Source organism: Penaeus chinensis, chromosome 18 (assembly GCF_019202785.1).
Source record: "Penaeus chinensis breed Huanghai No. 1 chromosome 18, ASM1920278v2, whole genome shotgun sequence".
NCBI lineage: Eukaryota > Metazoa > Arthropoda > Malacostraca > Decapoda > Penaeidae > Penaeus > Penaeus chinensis.
The window spans coordinates 33,311,078-33,338,577 of record NC_061836.1 but is presented as its reverse complement, the minus strand read 5'-3'; the positions used below and the strand labels follow the sequence as shown (position 1 = coordinate 33,338,577).

Here is a 27,500-nt window from a genome sequence, read left to right as displayed (position 1 = left end):
CCCGATAGGAGGGGAGGGCATGAAAGGTACCAGTGAAATTGCGGGAAAATATTAATAATATACACGAAATACGTCACTCTAGTAAATCACTCTATTGTTTCATGAAGGGGGGATACCCTCTGCGACCCCCCCCATGGGAGGCAACGGCCCCCCACCCCCACCCTCGTATGCACGACAGGACAGAGGTACACACTTGACTATATGTTGACCAATTTTCTGTACATTATTCATATTTTACACGTAATTTCCCTGGTACTATGCCCTACCCTGCTATCAGGGCCGAAAATGTGGGTCTCTTGGGTGTGTGTGTGTGTGTGTGGGGGGGGGGGGGTCCGCGGCATGATTTCTATTTATTAGGGTTGTAGAGGGCGAGAGGAATCTGTCGATACCAATACCGTCGGGATCGGCCGAGCGAAGGAACTTTGAATATTTACTGAAATTCGCCCAGACAGTGATTACTCAGAATGATTACTCAGCACAATTATTCAGAATTTTCCGTTTCTTCTTCCTTTGCAATATGGCGCTACCTTTGTGTCACATATGTTTATAGATGTTCAAATAGGTAGCCGTTTTTCCAAATGCATCATATTTATTTAGTGTTGGTAACTATTAGACAATTAATTTATTTGGAAACGAATCATGGGGCCTTGAAAGGTTGCAATATTCCCGCGCTTTTACTTTGTGACGTCAGCAGAGGTGATCACTTTGATATAATAATTTGTTGTATATCCTAATGAAATTTATAAGAAATATAACAGCGACTTATCCCTGCCTGTGATTGAGGTAATAGATAATATTTGTTTTATTGTTTTGCATCTTTTGAGAGAAAAAATGACAACTTATTTTTGTTTACCGGTTTTAAAAAATGTTATCCCTTGCATGAGCGAAAACGTGTTTTTTATTGTTTCGTATCATATAATCGAAATAATCAAATTGTTGATAAGAGTTGCACTTTCTCATTAGAACTTATTAATTTGCCATAGTAAGATATATTTTTTCTGAAATTTATAAAACATATGTTTTATTTCGAAGAGAAAAAATAGGTGTGTTGCCAGTTACTCTTTAGTCACTAAAAATGATCAAAAGTCAAAATATACATATACATATATGTATATATATACTGTATATATGTATATGTATAACAATGTGTATAATTATGTATATGTGTAAACATATGTATATATATATATGTATATTTATACATACACATATATGTATATATACATATATGTATACACATATATGCGCATGTGCATATATACATGTATACATTCATATATAAGTATACGTATACATATACATAAATGCACACGTATATGTATATATATCATAGATATATACATATGTATCTATATACATTATATATACACACATACATATACATATATAAATACATATACATCATATGCATATATATATATATATATATATATATATATACATATATATATGTATGTATGTACATATATATACACATATACTATACATATGCATACATATATATGTATATATCTATGTATATATGTATGTATATACATGTATATATGTAAATTATCTCTCTCTCTCTCTCTCTCTATATATATATATATATATATATATATATATACATAAATATATATGTATCTATATATATATGCCAGTAGAACAACGAGGGGAAGTACAGAAGAACACACGTGTGTTTTCCTGTACTTCCCTTCGTTGTTCTACTTGCAGTTTGTTTGACATGAATTCCACACACACACATACATATACATATATGTCCAGTTATACATAAACATACACATATACATCACACACACACACACTAATATATATATATATATATATATATATATATATATATATTTATATATTTATTTATATTTATATATATATATATATATATATATATATATATATATATATATATTATATATGTATATGTAAGTTTACATATGTATATAATATATATAGAGAGATAAATATACAGATAGATAGATAGATATTTATGTAAATATATCTATATACATGTGTAAGTGTGTAAATATGTAAATGTGTAGAAATGTGAGAAGAGGAGGAGGAGGAAGAGGCGAAAGAGGTGTAGGAAGAGGAAGGAGGAGAACTAAAAGGAGAAGAAAAAGGAGGAGGGTAAGGATGAGGATGAGAAGGAGTAGGAAGAGGATAAAGAGAAGGAGAAAAGGAGGGAGAAGAAGAGGGAAGAGGAGGAGGAAGAGGAGGAGGAAAAGGAGGAGGAGGAGGAGGAGGAGGAAAAGGAGGAGGAGGAGGAGGAGGAGGAGGAGGAGGAGGAGGAGGAGGAGGAGGAGGAAAAGGAGGAGGAGGAGGAGGAGGAGGAGGAGGAGGAGGAGGAGGAGGAGGAGGAGGAGGAGGAGGAGGAGGAGGAGGAGGAGGAGGAGGAGGAGGAGGAGGAGGAGGAGGAGGAGGAGGAGGAGGAGGAGGAGGAGGAGGAGGAGGAGGAGGAGGAGGAGGAGGAGGAGGAGGAGGAGGAGGAGGAGGAGGAGGAGGAGGAGGAGGAGGAGGAGGAGGAGGAGGAGGAGGAGGAGGAGGAGGAGAAGGAGGAGGAGGAGAGGGGGAGGGGGGAGGAGGAGGAGGAGGAGGAGGAGAAGGAGAAGGAGAATAGGAGAGGGAGAAGGAGAAGAGGAGGAGAAAAAGGAGAAAGTAAGAGAGACAAATGAAATGGCGAAGGGAAAGAAAACAGGTAAATGCGATGGCAAGACCTGCAGGAGGGGGAAATGGCGGCCCCATGTGTCTTACTGCAATAATTATTGTCTTTTTGAAGATGCTTGGGTTTGGTCACCTACTGCGCAGATTGGTTCATTTTTATATACAACCATTTCAACAACAAACCATGATTTCTGTCTCATGAAGCCTTGAAAGCTGGTTGACAGGGTGTAATTACATAAAGCAAATATTATACAAACCTGGTTTTGAAATATGGTGTCTAGGTCCTTTTATAGCACCCGAATTTCCTAAACTTGGATGGCTACGTCTATGGTAGCAGCGCTCTGTGGCAATGGCCTTCATCACTGCCATAAGCATGTGCTTTCAGTACTTACCGAATAGTCAATCCAGCACTGTTCCTTTGCCAGTGACATGTTATGCCTATTCATAACTCACACTACTTAAATTCCAGATTCTGTATTGCATTTATTGACCATTTTCCGCTGTGTCAACATCTAAGGTCATTAGCAGCATATTCAAATACAGTGATAGGGTGGGGCTTGAGGCCAAAGTATAGAATTATGATAATGCATTGTGGCAAAAAGGGTAAAAATGACAACATTTATGATAAGTGAACAGAAGGGGATGAAGAGAAGGAAAAAGGGGGAGAAGAAAAGAAATCTGTTGAAGCAAAGGCTCAGATTCAAGGTATGCATGATCCTCCATCTCCCAAGTCCCCCATGACAACAATGAGTAAGGGATTTTTTTTTTGGGGGGGGTCTGATTCCAGAACCAACCGAGTATCATTGCTTTGAGGAAAAACATCTTCAAATAATGTTGTAGCCATTGAATAAAAGTGAAGAATAGATGGTTAATGTAAGAAAATTTTACAATCAGGGTAAAAAACAAGAGAATGGAAGTCCTGCTTAAATCTAGAACTTGCCATTTTGTGTATTTTGATTTTCTTTTGCAAAATAAAATATAAAATCAAGTTTCGTGATTTTTATTTCAAATAATATAAAAATTTAATAAACAATAAAAAATAACGGTCCTCTTAAACAATTCTTAAAAATTGAAGTTTTTAAAGTGATTCTTCATGCAACCTCTAGCAGCTCTTAAGTAAGCTAGATATTAGTAATCATGTCACAGTTATTTAAGCAAATGACTTGAAATTTTCTCTTGTGATCTTGGGTTAGGTGTCAGCACATATTCACAGGCAATTTGTGTATCACATATTTCTAATATGGTTTGAAAAAAATGCAAATCAAAAAAGCTCTTCCCTTGGTAACCCTTTTTAAATTGCTTTCAGTTACACTGCCATTCCTTAGCATTACATTTCATTAACCTTAATTAATGGTAACAATCAACCAAACAACAATATTCATAATCAAACCCATGCAGAAAAGAACGGACAATGAAAGGACACTGGTTAGTGATTATCGACTTCATTATAGATACAAAATAATCTTGAAATATTGGAAATGTTTAATTCACAGTTTCAGCATGAAGTATGAAGTTCATCAGTATCAAATTTGGAACAATAAGGATCACTAGATCTCAGAATAAGAGTATTGTGCTTTGGGGCAAAATACTAACAATCCTTCTTGATTCCAAACTTCGCACTTTCCACTGACAAGACATTTTTTACAATATCAACTCAGTGCTAAAACAACTCCCTTTATCAATTCATACGAGAAATAAATAAGGGTGTAATAAAGTAAAAAAAGTGAAAATCTAGTTAAAGCTACTTGATTCATTACAAAACAAAATGGACAAAAGCAAAATTTGTAACAAGGCAGAAACTGTGCCCAAAGCTGCTGCCTTTTCACCATACAAAGAGCTTAGGAAAACATGGAGAAAGCCCTAAGAATTTAAACAACCGGTAAAGGTGAAAACCACCTCACAAGAACTACTTACACCTGCAAGTGGTATTTAGACCTACATAAGATATGAAGCAATAACACAGTAAGGTGTTACCAGTAACACATAAGGCATAGCAATCACCAAGGCTTTTTTTCTTTTCTTTTTTTATTTGGAAAATGAAGTCTGTGCAAGGAAATATGTTGCTTTGGTTTCACATAAGCAATGAATGTAAATCTTATTATGAAGGCACAGAAGCAATAAATAAAAGTGTTGAATAATTTACTGTGGTTATAACATAGCTCACTGCCTTATTCACAGCTTGTTTACAAAGAAACCCTACTCCATGTGAAACACAACTAAAAACAGTTGGAGAGGACTTCTGGCATCGCGGAAATGCCATACCCTAATAGTTGCGCTAGTATGTCTTTATTCAGTACCAAAAAGTCAACTGCTAATGATTTTAGTATAAACATATATATAACACTTATGACAATAAATTCTTACAATAACAATTTCTACCATAAGGTATTTGATGATGTGCTTAGTAAGTACAAGTCCAAAATTTGACCTATTTTAAAGCACTTTATATAACTGATGGACCACCTTGCAAACCACATCATCCCATACATATCATTACAGATGCGGTGATTGGCCGAATCATTACAAACTGTCTCTCTGGAAATATCCATACATGCGTGACTTGTTAAAGGTGACCAAAGAAGCTGCACATGATAATAAACAATAGTAATAGCAATAATAATGATAATGATAATGATAATAATAATGATAGTAATAATAATAATAATAATAATAACAATAATAATAATAAAAACTTCCAAAAATGCTTTCTCATTCTGTGTTATCTAGGTATGTAGCTGTCTCTGAAACTAATAATTATTTCTTACTTGTTGAATTGCCCAAAAAATGCAACCACATAACCTAGAATACTTTTTACTATTTACAACAATGAAAAAATAATAGATAAGAAACCTGCAGTGTGATAATAAAAATAAAACAAAAAAAAGCCAATGTAGTGGCTCAGTGTAGCCCTTTCCTACGTTCAAATATCAATAAAAACGACACAAAGAGACTGCCATCCATACTGGTGCAAAGCTAGTAAAATTCAGCGACTTACTTAAAAGGCAAAGAAATGTACATTCACTAAAAATGCTTTAAAATGGGTCTTCCTCTCATGATCTGTTGGGGAGGGGCATTCATAAAAAATATCCAAAAGTATTTTGAATATTACGCTACAAATGTATCGATGATAAATATTCCTAAAGCTTGTGATGAATTGCTCAGCACCTTCTCTCTTTACATGTAATTCATCTTTACAGTAGATCAAATAAACCACTGTTTGCTTATTAATTATTACTATTTTCTTCAAATTTAAACTTCACTGTATTCTAATCACTCAAAATATAGAGAAGAAAAAAGAAATTACAGGCTAGCCTATTTCTCATTTTTATTTCGTTCAGCTACAAAAAGCTTGGGGGGGGAGGGGGACTGGTGGTCTTGAAGTCCTAACAGAAAAAGGCTACAGGACACTTAATTTCTGTGAAACAAACATAATATATACTCTCTACCTGAATACCAGGAATATTTTACAACCTATGCATATCTAGAAAGTTTTCCGATGAACAGCTCGTGCACCTTCCTCTTCATATTCACGCTTGCTGACCCACATGCGCTTAAAGGTGTCCAACGATGCCAGAATGGATCCTCCAATCCAAACAGAGTATAGGCGCTCAGCTGGTGCCGAGATCTGTAAATCAAGGAGAAAAAACAAATTAAAAAAGGTTACATGAAAGCTAATACACTTTATAAAATGTAGATTCCTGAAAATGGGTGTTAAACAGATCTTAAAGGAAGGAGGGTTCTAAATATCCTTTCTAAAGATGTGAATGTTTTCTTCATTCAAAACACTACTGATACACAGTCCTGCCTCTCTTTTTACAATCCTATATACTTAAAGCTCCTCAGATACCTTGAAATGGAGTATTCTAATGCTTTCATAGTGCAACAAATAACAGATAAAAAAAATTCCAGATATGGCTAAAAAATAGTTCTAAGCCTGAAACTCGCTTTACTTCTCATAAGCTTGGCAACCTGGCACAAGACATTGATATGTAACTGAAGTGAAGGACAAATGTGAATGGATATCATACTTTTATAGCTTTTTAAATTTTGCCTCGCTGATCTTTCAGAACATAGATAAGATGGCAAGCAAGACATCTGGAAATGGCTCAGGAACCAAAATCTTGAAACTATATCTTCATCTCTTTCCAGGGTATATTCCATTCTTGCAGAGTAATTTGTGAGAAGATTCAGGAAAACTAGTACTTAATAATCTGTTAAACTAAAATATACAACATATCAGGAGGCATTCATTCTAATCTTTTACTGAATATATGTTGTCACGAGGTTTTGTTATAATAGAAATAGTATCAACACGGAAGAGTGTTTTACCATTCATCATGGTTTTACTAGCTTCACCAGCTGCACCAGTTCTTTTTCGGGGTCTCTCTACCACTCACACTAGACTCAAAAGTGATTACCAAATGTAAACCAATCAAAACCTCAATGTTATCATCTACCAATGATTCAAAAGTGCCTGAACATAAACCTTGTTATAATGAAAAGATCTTGTTCAAAACCTCACTTTTGTGTCAGACTGCTTTTAAATTGAATTCCCCGAAATTCCCTCCCATCTCAGAGTATGAGAGACTGCAATTGGATGTGTTGCTTAAGACATCTCAAATCTATCAAATATGCAAAATAACCTACCCTAATCTTGATGTCCTTTGGAGCTAGTTTCTTCACTTCGGAGAGAAGTCGGTCGCCAAATCCTTTGAACAAGGTCGATCCTCCAGAGATGACGATATTTTGGTAAAGCTGTTTTCGGAGATCCATGTCAGATTTATGAATTGCACAAATAAGGGCTTCGTGGATGCCTACGCTCTCGTCTCCGATGAGGTCTGGTCGGAAGAGGACCTCTGGTGCTCTGAATCGGGCCTGGCCAACCTGGGAGATGGAAAACATTTTAGAGTATTCTAAACGGTTTTCTTTTTCAAAATTATGTAACATCAATTATAAAAATGGATGAGGGGATGTGAAAAAGTAAGATAGCTAAACAAAAAAAATATATATATATATATATAAAAAATTCATAGAAAAAAAAAAAAATAAATAAATAAACAAATAATATTTGCAATCTTATCAATTTATAGTTTTATCATATATAGTACATTCATATTCCTATCATTTCACCTTTAAGTTTGAAAAGGAAATATCTAGGCTGCACACTCACTTCAACTGTTGCCCCATTGGGTAGAACATAAGACAATCGCTCAGTGTCGACAGTTTCCTCCCGTTGTGGATTTGAGGCCAAGTAACACACTCGTTCCTTCATCATTTTAACAATTTCAAATTCAGCTGAAGAATACAGGTTCAGCCCTTCCTTTCGTAGCAGAAGTTTTAGGTACCTGTAGGTTAATCAAAGAAACTATTACAATAAATACTGAAGCAAAAGACCCACCATTGCTAGGATATATGACCTATTTAAAAAAAGAAAGAAAAAAGAAAAATCATGCATCAACTTGACCCATTTCTAGATTATATCATAGTATAAATGACATTAAAAATGACTTAACATCATAACCAACTATAATGGGAAAAAGCAAAGAAGGTCAGACTGACTAGACGAGGCCTTACCGTGTGACATCTCTGCCACCAATGTCCTCCCGCATAATGGAATGTGGTAAAGCAAAGCCTTCGTAGATTGGAACAACATGAGTTACTCCATCACCAGAGTCCAACACAACCCCAGTCGTTCTTCCTGAGGCGTATCTGTGGAAATCAATTAATTTCATGACTTTATGGCTATGTCATCACCACCTTTCATGTTAACACCATGCATGTTTAACCCCTCCATGACGGTATCAAAAATCATTTGGTGTCATTGACTCCAGTGACTTCTGGCAACCATCCAGCCATTTGGCCCAGGAGTCCGCTACATATAACGGAACTTGCCGCTCAATGCTCACTAGCACATCGTGATGCCTGTAGTCATAACCAGCATAATGAGTCAAGTTTGTTACGATGGCTGTAAGTATGGCCCAGCAGATACAGGTTAAAAGCATAACTACTGTTTAACCCAATGGCGACGGGTCACGGCTATCGCCGTCATAACAATACGCACGATGTGCGGCGTGCGGCTGTCCGCAGCGGCGCCGCGCCAAAACGCCCCTAGGCAATGATTCGGCTTGAGGGACCGATATCACGCGCTCAGAGTCGGCGCACTGCCGCCGTTCGCCAGAGCGTAGAGTTTTTTTTCATTTGCTATACCCGGCGCCATTGGGTTAAGAGAAAGAAAAAAAAAGGTGGGGTGGGGTGGGGGGGGGGGGGGAATAAATTGCTATACTTCTTACTACACTAGACAGGAACATTCACTCCTTTAGCACTTCACTCGACTGATACTTCACAATTCTTCATCTTCACAGTCTTTATCAATATTATTTTCTAGAAGTTGACTTTGATCATTTTATTAGTAATTTACTTTATATCATGACTTTTGCTTTTTAGTCCTTTTCCACTGTCTATATATGTCATTTGCTTTGCTTTACCCAGATGCTAATATTATCTTTGCACAGACTCCATATCATCTCTCGCGGTAGTCTATAAATAAGTGCAAGAATAATAACTAAGTAACATTTATTATTTGTATATTAAAAAATAACAAATTTTTCGTAATATTCAATTTTCTGTAATACAACCTGCAGCACCAGTCATGGCGGCCAGGAATAAAATGTTGAGCATGGAAATGGTATCTTTCATGCAGCTGGTGCTCTTCCAGTTATGGCTCACACACACTACATTCCACACTCATTTATCGATAAAAATAATGCAAAAGCCCCTTTCTTAAAACCAAATGAGCCTAATCATCCTCCAAGAGGTGTGTGCATTTATGGCAAGTGTTTCCAATCCACCTGACCCAGATCGATCATCCAGATCCAAGGGGCTGCAGCCCCTTGGCTCCAGTTGCTTCATGGCAATCACGTCCCAAAATCCAGGCATTAGGCTTACGCAGTCGCTCTGCCGGGAGCACAGTTTGTAGGCCGGGCAAATGTGAATGAACACTTGTGTGTGGTGACAAGACTCTATGCCTCCTATTTCAAATGTTATTTTTTAGTTCTTATGCATAAGCATTTTTAGCTTTTTTGTTATTTTCCAATGTCCATATCTATCATTTGATATGCATTATCCAGATGGTAATAGAGTGTTTTCTTTACATAGACTCCATATCGTCTCTCTAGGTAGTCTAACTTTGTGCAAAAGAAAAAGAAAAATATTTAACATTTTGTTATGTTTCATTTTCAAATTTTTTTTCGTAATATTCAACTTTCTGTAATACAACCTGTATTATGGAAATGGCATCCTCCATGGAGCGAGTACTCTTCCAGACATAGCTCAAGGACTTTACATTCCATGCTCGTTTACTGATGGGAATAATGCAAAATCGCCAAATGAGTCTAATCACCCTCTTGGTGAGTCTTTCCTGTCACTCTGACCTTCAGCCAAGACACTCACAACGGCAAGTTCGCGTCCCTCGGCCCGTAGCCAAAATTTCCCATGACAGCATGATCACATCACATGCCCCTTGAGACAAATTTTTTCATGATGTGATAGTCAAGTCATCTAGTCATAGGGGTTTATATGTAGTTTCATTATATGTACCACTCATGAATCAAATATAAATAAAAATAATATATAAATTCTAGTACCAAATTACATATTTCATACAGGTAAACCCTAGATCTTCTCCTCAACCTACATTCCTCAGCCACACATTTAGTATATCTTTTTCCTTCTACAATATATACATCTAGATACTTATATCTTCATCTAAATAATCACTTCATTTTTTTATAATAACCGAAAAATATTTTCTGGTATGCAAATCTGAGCTTTTCAAATGCTTGCATTACTGAAATGTAAAATCATGCCGTTTTTGTGGCTTGGGGAACAGACAAGCAGGAGGTTTTACAGTGCTTAGGGGTTAAAAGACAGTAGATGAATTTGATGCAAACTTCACTTGACAGGGAGGCCTATTTATTTCTTTATAAAATTAACCTTGATGATAATCATTTATAAGAGGTGAAATGATTGACTGATAAAGTGGTAAAATATTGTTCTTAAGAATGTAAACACAATAAATTAACACCTAAGTCAGCCTAATCTAAAATTACCTTTTACTGATGCTAAACTTTAAAATGAGCTTCAATTGATCTTGAATATCAAAAGGACATACAGATACTGAATTTTAAAAACAAACTTCAATTAATGATGAACTTTAAAACAAAATCTGTCACTTGTATACTCACAGGCTAAGAACTGCCTGGATTGAAACAAATAGTGCTGGAACACTGAAAGCTTCAAAAAATATTTCTGCTGCCTTGTCTCTGTTCTTTCGTGGATTAAGGGGAGCTTCTGTCAGTAGTACAGGATGCTGCAAGTAAATTGTGGGTCAGTACTTGAATCTATTCTTAATTAACCAAATTAACAAGGACAAAATTGCAACCATAATGGGTAACTCCATTTCAAAAGTGCTTATGCTACATAACAATATTAACAGGAACAATTACCTCTTCGGAAAATGTCTGAAGCTGGTCTTTGCTATAAATGTACTGCCATATGCGCTCCATATCATTCCAGTCTGTGACAATGCCATGTTCCATAGGGTAGCTGCCAAAGAAGTATTTTATATAACAAAAATAACAAATTCTACTACAAGAAAAAGATCCAAACCTCTATATCAACAAACTATATTCCACTAGATGCTGCTGCCTGTTTACAAATGACAAATTTCTTTTAATAAGAAAATCACACTCACCTAATAGCTAAGAGACCACGGTGTTCTTGAGCTTTTGGGCCAACAAAATAGTCTCCTTCTAGGGCTCCAACCATCACTCTTTCATATTTTGGTCTGCCAACACTGTCAAGCAGAAATTCAACCTATCAGCTTGTGGATTTAAGTTTCAAGCAGGGAAATGTGCAACAGTATCAATTATATCAACACCACCTATTTACAATATGGTGAAGTTGATTTTACTTGTTGCTGCTTCATGGGAACCAATATTGCTTTTTGCAGCCTAATGATAATCACTTAATCATAAGTATTGCAGAACAAACTAAAAACATGGTAGATCAGCTCACCATAACCTCAAAACTACACTAATACAAATGTCTGTATTATGGAGCAAGCATTAGAAAAGAAGCATACAACATCAAGTGCTCCATTTGGAAAACTTGTATTTCAAGATGTCTGTGCAGTTTAATTTGTGATAAACAATTTGAATGAAAATAACAATATCAGAAATATAACACTTTTCACAGCCACCACTTCGTTTTTGTAAAATGTCTTGCAAGCTTCAAGCACTTAAAACCAGTGAAAATTGGGTCTTTGGTGCCCTAAGAAAGAGGAGGAACATGGAAGATGAAAAGGAGAAAATGCAATAATCAGAGGATGTGGAAGGGATAAAGGGAGAATGTCAGTAAATAAAGGTGGAGGATGGAGTAAGGGAAGTGGAAGAAAAAGTGTGACAAATAGAGAAAAGGAAGAGGGTTAAAAAGGGACAATAAGAATGACAGGGATAAGAAGAAAAGTAAAAATGAAAAAAATAGAGAAGAAAATCCCATTCCAAACCATTACTATTTATAACTGGAATACACACACAAGTGATTCAAATTTGCAATGATAATTCTACCATTAAATATGACCAATTATACTATCTGTATACTTGGCAACATGCCTCTCCTAATGTAACATTTGGTTATCTTAGTTACCTTTTCCTCTAATAACATCTGGAACCAATATCATTACTGGTAGCTCATCAAAAAATACATAGACTGCCACAAATAAGTTTATTTATCATATTCCTATATCTCGAATCCTGGTGTTATTACAGTTATGGTGTTCAATATTAGTTAGAGAAAATTCCCTCTAAATCTCAGAAAAAATACAATCACATCCCCATGACAATTTACTCAAAGGAAGCTCTTCCATCTCCTGCCAACACAAACACCAGAAGTATACTCAAGAACTAATGAGCAAGGCAGTAACTGGAATGAAAAGCATCAGAAAGAAATTACGTCAACAGGTGTGCTTGAGTGACACCTGACACCAGTGCAGCAACCACCTGCTACCTACTATGTGGTGTCGCCTAACAATCAACCCATGCCTTTCTTTTTATAATTAATATCCTTTTATTACTCACAGGAATTTCCCAGTTTCTTGACACTCTCCTTTCACTATATTTCTTCTTTGTTTGCTAAATACTATTAAAAGCAGATGGTGATTTACTCTCCCTTCTTTTTTTTCTTTTTTGTATTAACTTTTCTTATATCCCATCTTCAATAAAAAAATATGAAAGTTCTTCTTTACTTATGTTGACAAAAGTAATACCGGTAACAAAAAACTAATTTGAATAATTCACAATAATTCTAAGAAATAAAGTATTTCTTTACAAACAAATATCTGTATCTTGTATTTATCCATTTCAGTGAACAGTTTATTTGTACATTTAGGAGCAAAATACTTATCAGAAGTTCAAATCCATTAGCCATATAAAAAAAGAAAAGAAAAACCTTCCATTCAGAGCCCTTCCCTTATCTTACGCTGAATGAGGTTATTCTAGATAACTCAATTCATATCTTATCATTACAAAATCAATACCTCATCAAAAAGCAACAAACTAATATCAAAGGATTAGAAAACTATTTCTCTGAAAAATTTACATCATATGTAGGGGTCTCCCTGCACAATTCTGAACCTATATAACAGAAATATTCACTAAACAGGTTACTAATTGCTCTTTCTAACAACTAATTACTATTACACACAACGTCTGAACATCTTTTATGCCATATCAGAGTGATATGGCATAAAATTGATATATCTTTATATAGATCCAACAGTATGTACTATTATTCTCTACTCACTAATTTGGGAAGTGGCACTTTGGAGTGTGATCACCGGCAAAACCTGCTTTGATGATACCGGAGCCCTGAAAAAAATGTAGGAGTCAGTTTATCAAATTTACACACAAACACACACACACACACACGCACACACCTTTCATTGACAAATCCTTAAGGAGGAAAATGAGATACACTTGTAATTTGTATATGAAATTCAAACATTATAACAAGTCCTTCTAAAAAATTACTATCAATAAGATGAAATATGGAGTCCAGGATACAATAATTCCAGACAGAATAATTACAAGATAATGAATACTCTTAGCAGGCTAAAAAAGGACAAATTTTGAGAATACAATAAATATAAAATTTACCAATGAGACATCTTTCACAAAAACAACCTGGAAGTAGCAGGAAACTTCAAAAGACAGTGTAAGGACATACAGATACAGGGGCATATTAAAATCCATGATAATTACTTTTCCTTCTGTACAGGCAACCACTGATGTTGTGGGAGGGTTGGCCTGCCTGCCTGTGGCTTGTTCATATGGTTCAAGCCACTCAGTGGTTGCTTCATAATTCTAGACCTAAAACATGCCACACATTGGCAAGAAGTTTACATGCTGAGGGTTACAGCGTTATCAATATTGACCATCAATTGTATTTACTGTCCTTTTGAAATCTATAATGCTTATTTCTAGCAGTCTAAAACCCCTAATACTTTGGTACATTGTTTGATGCCCCATGGTCCCTACAACATACAAATATACATTTTTGAAAAAACATGAACAGAAACCTATCAAAGTACTTAATATGCTGGTATGAATTTTAATTGGAAGCAAATAATTAAGCAAGCTTCATATAGAAAAAATACTGGACTTCTGTGTGAATAACATTGTTTACACACACTACTCTTTCTTTCACAAGGCTGTGGAAACTTTCAAATACTCAGGTTCAGCCAAAGTTTTTTTTTTTTTTCCTCTTTCTCTTGTTATATACAATGAAGAGTAGAAGTATTGCTTGAAGTTTTACATTATTGTATCCATTGCAAGTGAGTTCTATGTTCATACTGAGTCCGAAACTCACACAACTGGATTATTATAGTTAACAAATATAATTCCTTGTCTTACTGCCAGCAATATATCAACAAATCAATACCACTTTTCCATTGATATTTTTGAGTCTCTCAGGTTACATCATAGCAGTGCAGGATGATTTCAAAGATATGCAACATACCAAAGCAATACCACATCATGTAACTTGGACATGTTTGAAATTTTAGTATGTCCTTTCTTTTATATATGATTTTCATATCAAGAGACACACGATACAATTTGTGATTAATGAAAGTATAAATCCATAACTGAGATTGCACTCTGATTGACTGGCCAGAGTGTATCAGTTTGTATCAAGATAAGAGACATACAAAATGAAAAGTTGTTTCAACAGGTTCCAGTCATGTGTGTAAGGCTACCAATATGTATTAAGTTGGCCACTACTTTTCACTGTACTTCTTTCTGCAGTCATAATGATTCATGCATACAGAGCACTGGTACTTATCTTACCGTGTGTACATAAATGGAGAATAGCCCTTACAAAAAAACTCCCCCCAAAAATGAATGAAGTCCTTGATTTAACTCCTAAATGGCAGGAACAGAGCAGGGAGGTACATCTCTCAGGTGCAAAATTCCACCTGCCAATACTTTGAACATAATTTTATGCCACCACCCTTTCCTACAAGGATATACTGCTATGCCACCCACTATTGAAGGGGTAATCAGCCTTTTCCATGGGATCTCAGTTTTCCTATAAAAGACTAAAGCTACCAGGTATTTTCTAGGTATTCCTGAATTATCACACGTACTAAATACATACTACTGTGAATATTACTATATATGTACTAATGCAACATCAAATAAAATCTTAACAAAATGCTTCAACTTTAAGATTCACTGCAACTTGCACAAACAATAGGCAGCAGATGTAAGTAATGCTCATTAATTATTCAGAACACAAGCATGGAGTAAGAATGTTTGGGTTGAAAATGTATCTTTTACGCAGTCTACTCTGATGTTGGCCTGTCTAAATTGGTTCAACCTTTAAATATCCTTCTTTTTATCTCCCCTATTATCCAATATACTGTATACCTACCAATAAATAGAGATTTCAAGTTTTCTGACGACAATAAAAAAGTAGATGTCACTGATAAAGCGGCAGAACTGAATAACTAATATAACTGCATAAGATTAACAGCAAGTCATACCTTATCCATTGCCACTTGCATATCTAAATACATAATTCTGATAATCTATCTCTATACAATACCCTAATGACAGTTAATTCCTTGATGGCCATGTACTTACGCAATTACTGTGGTTTTGTTTTATTAATTTTGTTTACATAGAGATGGCACCACAAGTCCTATGAGAATCAATTACTAAGCCTGACAGATTTCAATGCCTTGTATTTTATTTCTTAACAATAATTACTATCCTTATTGTCATTACTTACCTATATCATTACTATTATTGATAGCTATACTGTTGCTTATATCACTATTATTACCAATATTATCATTATCATTGTTGTTGCTATTTTCACTGTTATCATTATCATTATCATTATCATTATTATTATCATTATTATTATTATTATTTCCATCATCATCATTATTATTTTCATTATTATTATTATTATTTTCATTATTATTATTATTACTGTTATCATCATAATCATCATTGTAACCATTATAATTATCATCATCTTCCTTATAATTGTCATTACCATCATTATTAATACTAAAATCATTTTTCAAAATCATTATAATTTTTTTATCATCATCATTTACATTATCTATTTAATCAATCTTATTATTATTGCTATCATTAATAATACTATCAACATTATTATTACAACTCATTAACATTAACAGCAGTAACAGAAGCAAAAACAGGTCTTTCCTAAAATTTAAGAAATGGGGTAAATAAGTAAGCCCCAGTGGACGGTTCAAATCACAAAATATTACTTGCTTCCTAGACCTCTTTATCCAATCACATGTCGTTTGATTGACCGACAGATAAGCGTTTACAGATTATAGGTAAGGCCCCTCCTGTTCATCTGAGCCCTTGACTGGTAAATACTGAGGGGCATGAAAGGGGTCTTCCCACAGTTATAAATCCTTGGCATCAGTAAACCAAATATCAGGTCTGTGAAATTGCTGCAAAACACAAGTTCCTGTTCTCTGAGGATAACTGGACATAAACAACAAAGACCATGTAATCCAGAAGTTACTCATCATGGAGCTATTAGGATTACTTTCGTCAAAAAGGCTATTCTTTTATTCAGATATAAATAAGGTAAAGATGATGATTTTGTTTGGCCATAACCATTGTTAAGAATGCTCCTTTAATTATTTCAAAATACAGAGCATGATATTGTTACTTCTACCCTCGCACACCCACCACTGGCCTACACGTGGCTTCCATGCTTCTCAGTGTCCCAACTACATCTGAACCTCTTTTCAAGCTTCTAATCTTCCCTGGTAAATTCTCAGCAATGACTTGTGGAGCCGTGTATATGTAAGCAAAATTCAAAGCTGCCAGGAAAATGCTGTGATCATTTTAATTTTTTTTGTGTGTGTGTGAAATGTCACTGCACATAAATGGCTCTGCTAGTGCTTAGCCACAAAAAAGTCAATTAGTAGAACTTGTGACCTTACCTGATTTCACCTTTCTTTGAATTGGCAAGAACAACGCATTTTTTACTAATGCTATTAATATGGATCGTGTTATTTTTATAATAGACATTATAAGTATTATAATGTTATAGACATCAGTAACAGCACTATAAGATAATGTAAGATATTCCGAAAATCAAGGAAAAGGGTATACAGGCGATAACATAGGCTACATCATTAGCTTGTCAGAGGGAGTCTGTCTTTCTCCAATAATAGTGATATTATTTGCTTGTGTCACAATTAGTTGCTGGTGGAAATATTAAAATGCTCAATTATTTGCTTATAAATAATGCATGAGAATGATAAGGAGCCCAAAGTGGTGGCTTAAATAATGAACAAGCTAGGCATAAATTGGCAAATTGATAAAGTGCACCACATCCCATAGAAAAGATATGGATTAGAATGAATATCTAAACAATACAAGAGATGTATGTAGCCAGTTTTTAATATATCTTCGTAAGAAATACATGAACATATATTTGAAACTGATTAAATACCTCTCTTGTATTGGGAAGATATTCATTCTAATTTATATTTTTTTTACATTTGTCAACATCAATGTGGTTCCCTACATCCCATTTCAATACTACAGAAGTCTGACAAATAAAAGTAACTAGTTTATAATAGGTTTATTCATTCACATATATTATATATATATATATATATATATATATATATATATATATATATATATATATATATATATATATATATATATATATATATATATATATATATATATATATATATATATATATATATATATATATCTATATATATATATATATATATATTATATAAATATATATAAATATATATATAAATATTTATATAAATATGTACAAAATATAAAGGATAAAAAAATATATAAGCAGATAAATACAAAAAGTAAACAAATTTCAGAGATGTCCCAACAAAAGTCAAAGTTGCATTCAGCCGACAATCCTGAAGACAACTTGTACACTAACGTAGTGAGAGAAAAGAGTCTGAAGTTTTTGTGTCATTTCCAAATTTATCATTATCAGAAATGAATAGTGCCCTTTCTTTGTTTATATTTATAATTATTTCAGAATATTTATATATTAATAGGAAAATAAACACAAAAATAAGAATCATTATCAATTTATGAATAAGAGTAAAATAGTAAATGTATAATTACTAATGGCATAAAAAGTATATGGTGAATGGCACAACACTGTAGCTACTACGGACACTATGGTCTGGGGGGTGGTACTGAGGCAATAAGGTTTGTTTACAAAATTGATAATGAACGCAAGCACTAAAGTCCTTGTCCTCTTGATATAATAAAGATTTTTTGAAGGAAATGACACTATGAAACATGGTCAAAGCTGCAGTAAGAATAGCACTGTATGTAAAATATGTGCATAGTAGAAATAAGTGCAAAATATACTCATGATTAATATGATAGGTTAAAAAAGGTGGAACAATGCAATGCATCCTTGTTACTGTAGGCTTATTCACTGCTCATTTGATAGCTGGAGAAAATGAAGCACCAGTGGTTCACGTTATAAATACATCACCACTTCAAACAAAATATAGCTTTTCTGCCAAAAAGAGCTCTGTCAAGGTCTATTTACATACAACTCAACAGCCATGCAGTATGGACTGTAATGCCTTCTATACTTTATAGTTTCTGCAGTGCATCTAATGAACATAAAGAGGATATGATACAAAAATCAGATACATGAATTTGATGACCTTTTAGTTTTATTGTGAAGTTATATCAAACTGAAGATGAAGTTACTTAGCCCCTGAAGTTGATTTAACCCCTATTAGTTGATCTACCAGTAGTGCAGGGTTGGCTATTCTCCAATTTGACATCTGTACAGCAGGCTATTTATGATAAACATTTCATTACTCTGACACAGCAAAAAGAATGATGATAATAATACTAGTTATGATACCAATAATGCTTACAATGAGGAGGATAATGAACATAATGCTAATAAATAATGCTAATGATGATGATGATAAAGTTTTATGAATGTCTGTCAAACAGGCCTATTACTTGGAATATTTCTTGCCTTTCTCTGCAATGGACATATCTGAATATCAACCGCAAACTATAAATAAAGCCTAGTAATATGTATCCAGTGACTGACATGGCCTACATGCCTTTGTTGCTATGGCACGGCCAATAAACCTCTTCCACACAAATGTTCTAGTAAAATGAACCTTAGAGGTCTATGAATTAAACATGCTCTTTAAAAGAGTGTCAGTTGCAAATATGCTCTATTTTCTTTCTTTTTTTATATCTATATCTTGAATTATATCAATTTCATATACTATAATATATATTTTTTTTTTTATCTATGTCTTCAATTACATAATTTTTTTTATTTTCAAGTCTGAAAGCACTGTCATAGTCCAAAAATCTTTTATTACACACACGTACTATTTCCATACAATGTTAACCTTTCTCGATTTGTATTTCCAAGGCTATAGTTATATATAAAAAATAACATACTGCAGTATCTGAAGTTTTAAATATCCAGAATAAAACCACACAAAAACAGAGGAAAAAAAATATGAGTAATAAAAGATACATAAAATATCAAGATGCATAAAAATTAACCCAGGCTAAATCATGATAATTCCAAAATTGCTTCTCAAAGCCCATGAATCTACTGATCAAGCAATATAGTAGTCTCAGTTCTTCGTGCTCTGGCAATGGTCGTGAATCCTTCACCATAAATATTCTGGCTGGTAGAAATCCGTAGGAAAAGCTATCACCCTCAAATAAGAAGCCAGGCCAGGCTCTTTCATGCCTGAATTCGTGTGGTCGAGGTTTTTAGCCCTTGCCGGAGTGTAAAGGCAACAGCAGGTAGTTTGTTTTTTCGAAAATTATCATAAATAAAAGAAATATCAATTGTAATAACTCAATTGAGAATGGTAATAACAAAAAAATAATAATGGAATGCAATAAAAAGGAACATTTAGTGTACTAACCATGAAAAATCATAAAAACATTACAAGGTGGCAGCCATTATGACAATTTTCCCCAAGATATGCTCTATTTACACGAAACTCTGCCTTAACAGTGACATATAAACCAATTTCGCTTTCCACAAATACTATTAGGATCAACCACTCCTGAAGAAACGCGAATGAAAAACAAAAAAAAAAACAAAAACAAAAACAGCTTCACCTGGAGCCTCCCTGAACGCCTTCGTAAACACCATAACATTGAGCCAAATATCAGGAAAAAACCTCATTTCCAGCCTTCATACTCTAAAACACAACAAACCCACACCCCTAGGACAAAATTACGGATGCAATTCACCCAAAACGACAGCAAAACCGACCGATATTCCCTCAGAAAGCCCGAAATAAAGGCGTCCCATATGAGGCGTCCCCAACCCCTCTCAACCTCACAGAGATCAATAAAGCCTCCTGCCCCTCAAACCTCACAACCCCAGCCTCACCCAGGGGCCCAGAGAAACCCCCGGGGAAGACGCAGCGAGCGGAACAATTAGGAATAAACAGGAGAAGTAGGATGAGTCATCGAGAAGGAGATCACTTGACAGGCGCGCCCCGGCCCTCCCCCCTCCTGCTCATTCCTCACTTCCACCGCCTTCCTCCTCTTCCCTTCTCCTTCCCCGCCCTCCACCCCTGCCACTCACATTGTCAATGACGACCGGCTGGTTCACGATGACTTCGAAGGGCTCCATCGCGAAGGAAACGTGGTCAGGGGGGGGTCGCAGGGCCTGTGCTCGACTAGCGCTCCTCGCCCGTCAACCGCCGGAGCACGACTGACGGAGGGCGAGGTGGCGGCGCGGCGGGAGATTCGGATGGCCGAGGGGCCGCCGCGGAAGCGCTCCTGCAGGCTGCTCTCGGAGGGCGCTGGGGGCACTGGGGCGACGGGGGGGATTGGCGTGGCTCCTGCAGGGCGCTCTGGAAAGCCACTGGGGGCGAGGGGCTCCTGCAGGGCGCTCTGGAAAGGCACTGGGGGCGACGGGCTCCTGCAGCGCGCTCTGGAAAGCCACTGGGGGCGACGGGCTCCTGCAGGGCGCGCTGGGAAGCCACTGGGGGCGACGGGTTCCTGCAGGGCGCGCTGGAAAGCCACTGGGGGCCTACGGGCTCCTGCAGGGCGCTCTGGAAAGCCACTGGGGGCGACAGGCTCCTGCAGGGCGCTCTGGAAAGCCACTGGGGGCGTCAGGCTCCTGCAGGGCGCTCTGGAAAGCCACTGGGGGCGACAAGCTCCTGCAGGGCGCTCTGGAAAGCCACTGGGGGCGACAGGTTCCTGCAGGGCGCACTGGGAAGCCACTGGGGGCGACGGGCTCCTGCAGGGCGCGCTGGGAAGCCACTGGGGGCGACGGGCTCCTGCAGGGTGCTCTGGGAAGCCACTGGTGGCGATGGGCTCCTGTAGGAGACGCTGGGTGCTCTGGGAGGCCACTGGGGACGCGAGAATGACTGGAAATATTGATGTAACTCTGGGAGGCTACTGAGGACGCTGGAATGACTGGTGTGACTCTGGAAAGATTGATATGACTCCTGCAGGGTGATCTGGAAAGACACTGGGGACGCAGGGTGCTCTGGAAAGCCACTGGGGACGCTGGGACGGCTGGTGTGACTCCTGTAGGGTGCTCTGGGAAGCCACTTTGGACGCTGGGTGCTTCGGGAAGCAGCTGAGGTGGCTGGTGTGACTCTTGGAAGATTAGTGTGACTCTTGCAGGGTCTTCTGGAAAGCCACTGAAAACGCTGGAACGACTGGCGTGACACTGGGAAGATTGATGTGTGGCTGAGAGGCGCGACTTTAGCTAGGAGTCCTGTTGGATGCCTTTTGGAAATCCTTGGGTACTCTGGAAAGACTGAGATGTGGGTCTAGAGGTGCGACTCCGGCTGGGATTCTATAATGACTGATGTACAATCTTCGAAACGCATTTAAGATTATGTGAAGACTCGTGAGGACTCTCTCGAATGGCAGGGAGGTTCTATAACGACTGCTATGAACCATTTAGAGCGGACAGAATAATCATTGGTGACTGCTATGCAAGCTTTGCGACAGATACAAGACCGTCATACCCTGTTTAGGATAAACCACTGACACATATGGAATCCTTCTGATATACTGTAACTTGTAATGATAAGAAACCTCCCTTCTTGTTATGTGGAAATGGTATTTCATTCTGTATTTACTGTCTTGCTGTAAGAGGACGATGCCTAATATGTGTACCTTTCTTATTAGTTAAGTTACATCGTTAAAATAATCTTTGACTTTAGTGATTTGCAAGAAATATATTGGTACTGCATGGCACAACACTCTATAAAACACATTTATGACAATAAGGAATAATAAAAAAAAAGAATATGAAAACACAGACCTACCCTACTGATATGAAACTAATTTTCTCTAACATAGAGGATTGTTAAATCAATTTTAACATCCAGCTTTATAGATACTAATGTAATGAATCCATCATTTGATATACTACAAATATTACATGCATTAATCTTATTATTCCTTTTGTTAAACATTGAAATGTTTTTAATACACATTTTAGAAAATAGACTACTCAACACTCGTGATCTCTTTCATCCAAAATAAAACGTTTTTCCGTGTTTAGGTGATGAATATCCTTCAGAAATATTACTTCTTATTCCAGATAGACATTTATGGTTGAAATTTAAATGTAACCGTAGTTACTAATTAGAAGAATACAATAATCTTGAGCTTTAAATTTACTCTAGTTACCCATGAAAGATAAGTTTTCTTTGATTCCAACACAGAGAATGGTGAACACCTCATTCACACGCACAAGCATTCCTCGGGTTTTATCATGAATTTTAATGATCTGTTGCAGAAATATCTTTGGAGAATTGACACCCCGTTAAAATGACAGACAACATAAGCCTCTGTGTCATCCGTGTCTGACTCACTTTCCCTTGGCATATTCCGTGACAGCTTCCGGCCACAGGTGGGAATTCAAGCGCTGACGTCATTTTCAAAAATTATTTCTAAAAGTCAAGCAGCTTCATTCAGTACAGATGTGTTTCGTTACTTCTTTTTTTAATTATGCGCATATATATCTTCCTTCCCTTCAGAGATGAAAATAAATGAAAATAAAATTGCGCGTCTCGTCATACAAAGAATGTCTATGATGTGGAGACAGGGTTTGCTAAATAGTGAATAATTAACACTAGAGAATATACTTTACGCAGAAAAAAAATATATGAGCACATACAGTATACATACATACATGAATATATAAAAATATATGTAATACATACTAATATATGTACACATACATAAGTGTGCTCATGCATGCAAGTGTGCGTGTGTGGGTGTGTACGTGTGTGTGTGTGTGTGTGTGTGTGTGTGTGTGTGTGTGTGTGTGTGTGTGTGTGTGTGTGTGTGTGTGTGTGTGTGTGTGTGTAATTATATATATATATACACAGACAACACACACACACACACACACACACACACACACACACACACACACACACACATATATATATATATATATATAATTACGTATGTATACACATATATGTATATGTATACACACACACACATACACACAAACACACACACACGTATATATATATATATATATATATATATATATACATATATATACATACACACACACACGCACACACACATATACATATGTGTATATATATATGAGTATGTATATATACATATATGTATATGTATATATACACACACATACACGTATATATATATATATATATATATATATATATATATATATATATATACATATACATATACACATACACACACACACACACACACGCGCATATCTATCTGTCTGTTTATATATATAACTATCTATATCTATCTATCTATATATATATATAGACACACACACACACATACACACACACGCACATATCTATCTGTCTGTTTATATATATATATCTATATCTATCTATCTATCTATCTATCTATCTATCTATCTATCTATCTATCTATCTATATATAGACACACACACACACACAGATATATATATATATATATATATATGCACACACAAACACATGTACATATATGTACATATATAAATCCATATATAAATGTGTTTGTGTATGTAGTGTTTGTGTGTAGGTGAATATCGTAAAAAGTTAAATCGGAATATAGATAGGCGGATTTATCGCTTCATAATCTTCCTTTTGGGTGAATTCGGGCAGACCAGACGGACATCCAGAATAAAATACTATACTAAATCAAAATGTTAATGTTAGACCAAAATAAACTGCTGAATACAAATTATGAATGGTTTAACAATCTTCCGTGTTGATCTATGGTAGAAAAAAACAGACAATGCACTTATAAATAAATCTAGTTTTGCATTGTGGGTTTTTCCACCAATACACATAATGACGACCATAATCCCCACCCCCGTTTTTGCAGCCCTAATCCGCGTCTGCCTCCCATCCGCGCGAATCCGCATGCGAGGTCTCGAACGCGGCCTGTAAACAAACCCGAGCCGCACGTGTCCGCGGCCGCCTCGCTCCTCGGCCTTCCTCCGTGGGACGTCTCACCCGCATCGTCTAAAATGTCAGAAGGAAGCAGAATCTTCACGCCCTACAGAGCCCTGGGCCTGGTGAGCAACGGGATCCCTCTGGCGATCCGGTACATTGAGAGGCGGAAGGAGAACCTGATCGTGACGGCCGTCGGGAATTCCTTCCACACGTACAGCGGGAACAAGCTCATTCTGTTGACTGTGAGTAACCCTCACCCGAGCCCCATTGTGGCTCTCAGTGCCGACGCCTACCACATCTACACGTCCTGCGACAAGGTGATCTATGCCTGGCGTCGTGGCACGGAGATCAAGCACAAGTATGTCGGCCACAAAGCTGATGTTCATCTCATGCTGCCGTTCGGTCCCCTCTTGATATCCGTTGACAGGCTGAATAACCTGCGGGTTTGGGATATCAAGGATGAGTCGCTCCACCTGGATATGGATTTCCAGAGCAAGTCCTTTGAGATTTCGGCGATAGTTCACCCTGCAACTTACCTCAACAAGATCCTGTTAGGCAGTAAGCAAGGGCAGTTGCAGCTGTGGAACCTGAAAACGTGCAAGCTCCTGTACACATTTGCAGGATGGGAGTCGGAAGTGGTTACGATGGAGCAGGCTCCAGCACAGGATGTCATAGGCATTGGGTTAGCTAACGGCAGGATCATTCTTCACAATTTGAAATATGATGAGACGGTTGTTGAATTCAAGCAGGACTGGGGCAGAGTGACGGGCATTAGCTTCCGAACCGATGGATTTCCTGTAATGATAACGGGAAGTGAAATGGGGCATATTGCACAGTGGGACTTGCAAGAGAGAAAACTGGCCTCACAGGTACGTAATGCTCATGACAGCACAGTTGCTGGCATTGCATGTTTTCCAAATGAGCCCTTGATGGTCACAAATTCAAAGGATAATACTGTCAAGATATGGATATTTGATATGCTTGATAGAGGAGGAAGACTGCTCAAGTTCAGGGATGGTCACTCAGCCCCACCCCTTTCAATTAGATTTCATGGAAGTTTTGGAGGCAAAGTGATTACTGCTGGTGAGGATTCGTGCATGAGAATTTTCCATAAGATGAATAATGTGTTGAGTAGTAATTTGGGTCAGGCCTCCTACAATCGCAAAGCATCCAAGAGGAGTAAGGCATCATCAGAAGCCTTGAAAATGCCTCCAATTACTAAATTTACAACAGAAACAACAAGGGAAAAGAGCTGGGACAGTCTTGCAGCAGTTCACCGTGGCACACCGATTGTTACGACATGGTCAATAGACAAACAGAGAATGGGAGAGCACAAGTTGTTGCATGAACGCTTTAAGGATAAGACCATACGTCGTGTGACTGGGACATGTGTAGAACTTAGTATTTGTGGGAGTTTTGTAATAATTGGCTATGATTCTGGTCATTTAGATAAATACAATATACAGTCTGGAATATACAGAGGAACCTTTGGTACACCAGTTGCTCATGAAGATGGAGTTAGAGATGTTGTGGCAGATGGACTAAATAAGTTTGTGGTATCTGGAGGTGAAAATGGAGAGTTAAAGTGGTGGAAGTTAAGTTCATGTGAAGAAGTTCATAAACTAGCATTAGAAGAATGCATAACAAGAATGGTGTTGCAGCGAGATTCCGGACTCTTAGCCATTGCCATGGAAGACTGGAGCATACACATTGTTGATGTAGATACGCAGACTGTAGTTCGTAGATTATATGGACACAGGAACCAAGTGACAGACATTTCATTCAGTCATGATTCAAGATGGCTGATTAGTTCATCTCTTGATAAGACTGTAAGGACGTGGGACATTCCATCAAGTGCTTGTGTAGATTGTTTTTCGGTGCCAATTCCAGCAACTTCTCTGGCCATGTCTCCAGTCGGTGATTTCTTAGCTACCATCCATGCAGATCAGCTGGGAGTTTATCTTTGGTCTAACCAAGGATGCTATCATCACTTGTCTCTTCGTCCACTACCACAAGACTTTGAGGCCTGTACTGTGGGCTTGCCATCAACAGCTGCAGATGCATCTCATTTACCTCCTAAAGAAGGCGAAGAGTTAGAAGAGCTGCCCAAAGAAGTAGAGATTGACGATGAAGAATACAAGAGTCCTGAACAAATATCTGAAGAACTTGTAACACTGGCATTACTCCCTACATCAAGGTGGTTGAATTTATTAAATTTGGATGTCATCAAGAAGAAAAATAAGCCAACAGAAGTGAAGATTCCAAAGGCTGCACCTTTCTTTTTGCCAACCGTTCCAGGACTTGAACTCAAATTTGCATCAGAAGAAAAGACAGACAGTGATAAAACAAAGGTGAAAGTTGCAAGATCATTTGAAGTGTTAACAGACTTTGGGAAAAAATTGAAAGCAGCCGAGTTTCATGAATCCCTGAAAATGTTGATAGAAATGGGACCTTCTGGAATTGAGGTAGAAATTCGCAGCCTTGATCCAGACATTGGCGGATCAGAAGATCTCCTCCTCAAGTTCTTGGAGATGATCAAGTTTGCATTGGATAGAAATATGTACTTTGAAGCTGTCCAGGGATATTTGAGTTTATTTTTGAAACTCCATGCAGAATATGTTATGAGTAATGGAAATGTACGAGAGATTTGTGAAACATTAGCAGGTGTTCAAGGAAAGCTTGGAATAATGTGTGTGAGGAAATTGACCAAACTCTCTCTCTTGTCTCTTATTTCAAGAATGCAGCACTGATTAACTTCTAAGATGATGTTCTGTAAGAAATATAGTA

General features: G+C 36.9%; 3 protein-coding genes across 3 annotated transcripts in view; 1 reads left to right on the top strand and 2 right to left on the bottom strand.

Annotated features, from left to right (window-relative positions):
* Window positions 1-3,645: 3,645 nt before the first annotated feature.
* LOC125034540 (alpha-centractin-like) lies at window positions 3,646-21,030 on the bottom strand. Its single transcript, XM_047626415.1, has 9 exons — window positions 20,881-21,030; window positions 13,522-13,586; window positions 11,414-11,515; window positions 11,166-11,265; window positions 10,905-11,029; window positions 8,236-8,370; window positions 7,832-8,006; window positions 7,309-7,545; window positions 3,646-6,286 (listed from the first exon to the last, which is right to left on the bottom strand). The coding sequence occupies exons 1-9, from the start codon at window positions 20,926-20,928 to the stop codon at window positions 6,143-6,145; spliced, it is 1,131 nt and encodes a 376-aa protein (XP_047482371.1). The 5' UTR covers window positions 20,929-21,030; the 3' UTR covers window positions 3,646-6,142.
* On the bottom strand, window positions 20,975-22,309 carry LOC125034674 (vegetative cell wall protein gp1-like). The gene is made up of 3 exons (XM_047626574.1): window positions 22,283-22,309; window positions 21,335-22,017; window positions 20,975-21,299 (listed from the first exon to the last, which is right to left on the bottom strand). The coding sequence occupies exons 1-3, from the start codon at window positions 22,307-22,309 to the stop codon at window positions 20,975-20,977; spliced, it is 1,035 nt and encodes a 344-aa protein (XP_047482530.1).
* Window positions 22,310-24,686: 2,377 nt separating this feature from the next.
* LOC125034523 (WD repeat-containing protein 36-like) overlaps window positions 24,687-27,500 on the top strand; it is a 2,942-nt gene continuing 128 nt past the window's right edge. Inside the window, exon 1 of the mRNA XM_047626371.1 lies at window positions 24,687-27,500. This exon is cut by the window's right edge and continues 128 nt beyond it. Within this exon, the coding sequence (XP_047482327.1) occupies window positions 24,788-27,463 (2,676 nt within the window). The 5' untranslated portion in view covers window positions 24,687-24,787 and the 3' untranslated portion in view covers window positions 27,464-27,500.

Excerpts from the sequence above, each read along its gene's own strand:
- LOC125034540 (XM_047626415.1), bottom strand. The coding sequence starts at position 20,928 with ATGGAGCCCTTCGAAGTCATCGTGAACCAGCCGGTCGTCATTGACAAT. Across the intron at positions 13,587-20,880 it reads AGCCGGTCGTCATTGACAAT|GGCTCCGGTATCATCAAAGC; the intron begins GTGAGTGGCAGG and ends CATTTTTTTCAG. Across the intron at positions 11,266-11,413 it reads CGTGGTCTCTTAGCTATTAG|CTACCCTATGGAACATGGCA; the intron begins GTGAGTGTGATT and ends CTTCTTTGGCAG.
- LOC125034674 (XM_047626574.1), bottom strand. The coding sequence starts at position 22,309 with ATGTGTCAGTGGTTTATCCTAAACAGG. Across the intron at positions 22,018-22,282 it reads AGTGGTTTATCCTAAACAGG|CTAAAGTCGCGCCTCTCAGC; the intron begins GTATGACGGTCT and ends CAGGACTCCTAG. Across the intron at positions 21,300-21,334 it reads AGAGCGCCCTGCAGGAGCCC|GAACCCGTCGCCCCCAGTGG; the intron begins GTAGGCCCCCAG and ends CGCGCCCTGCAG.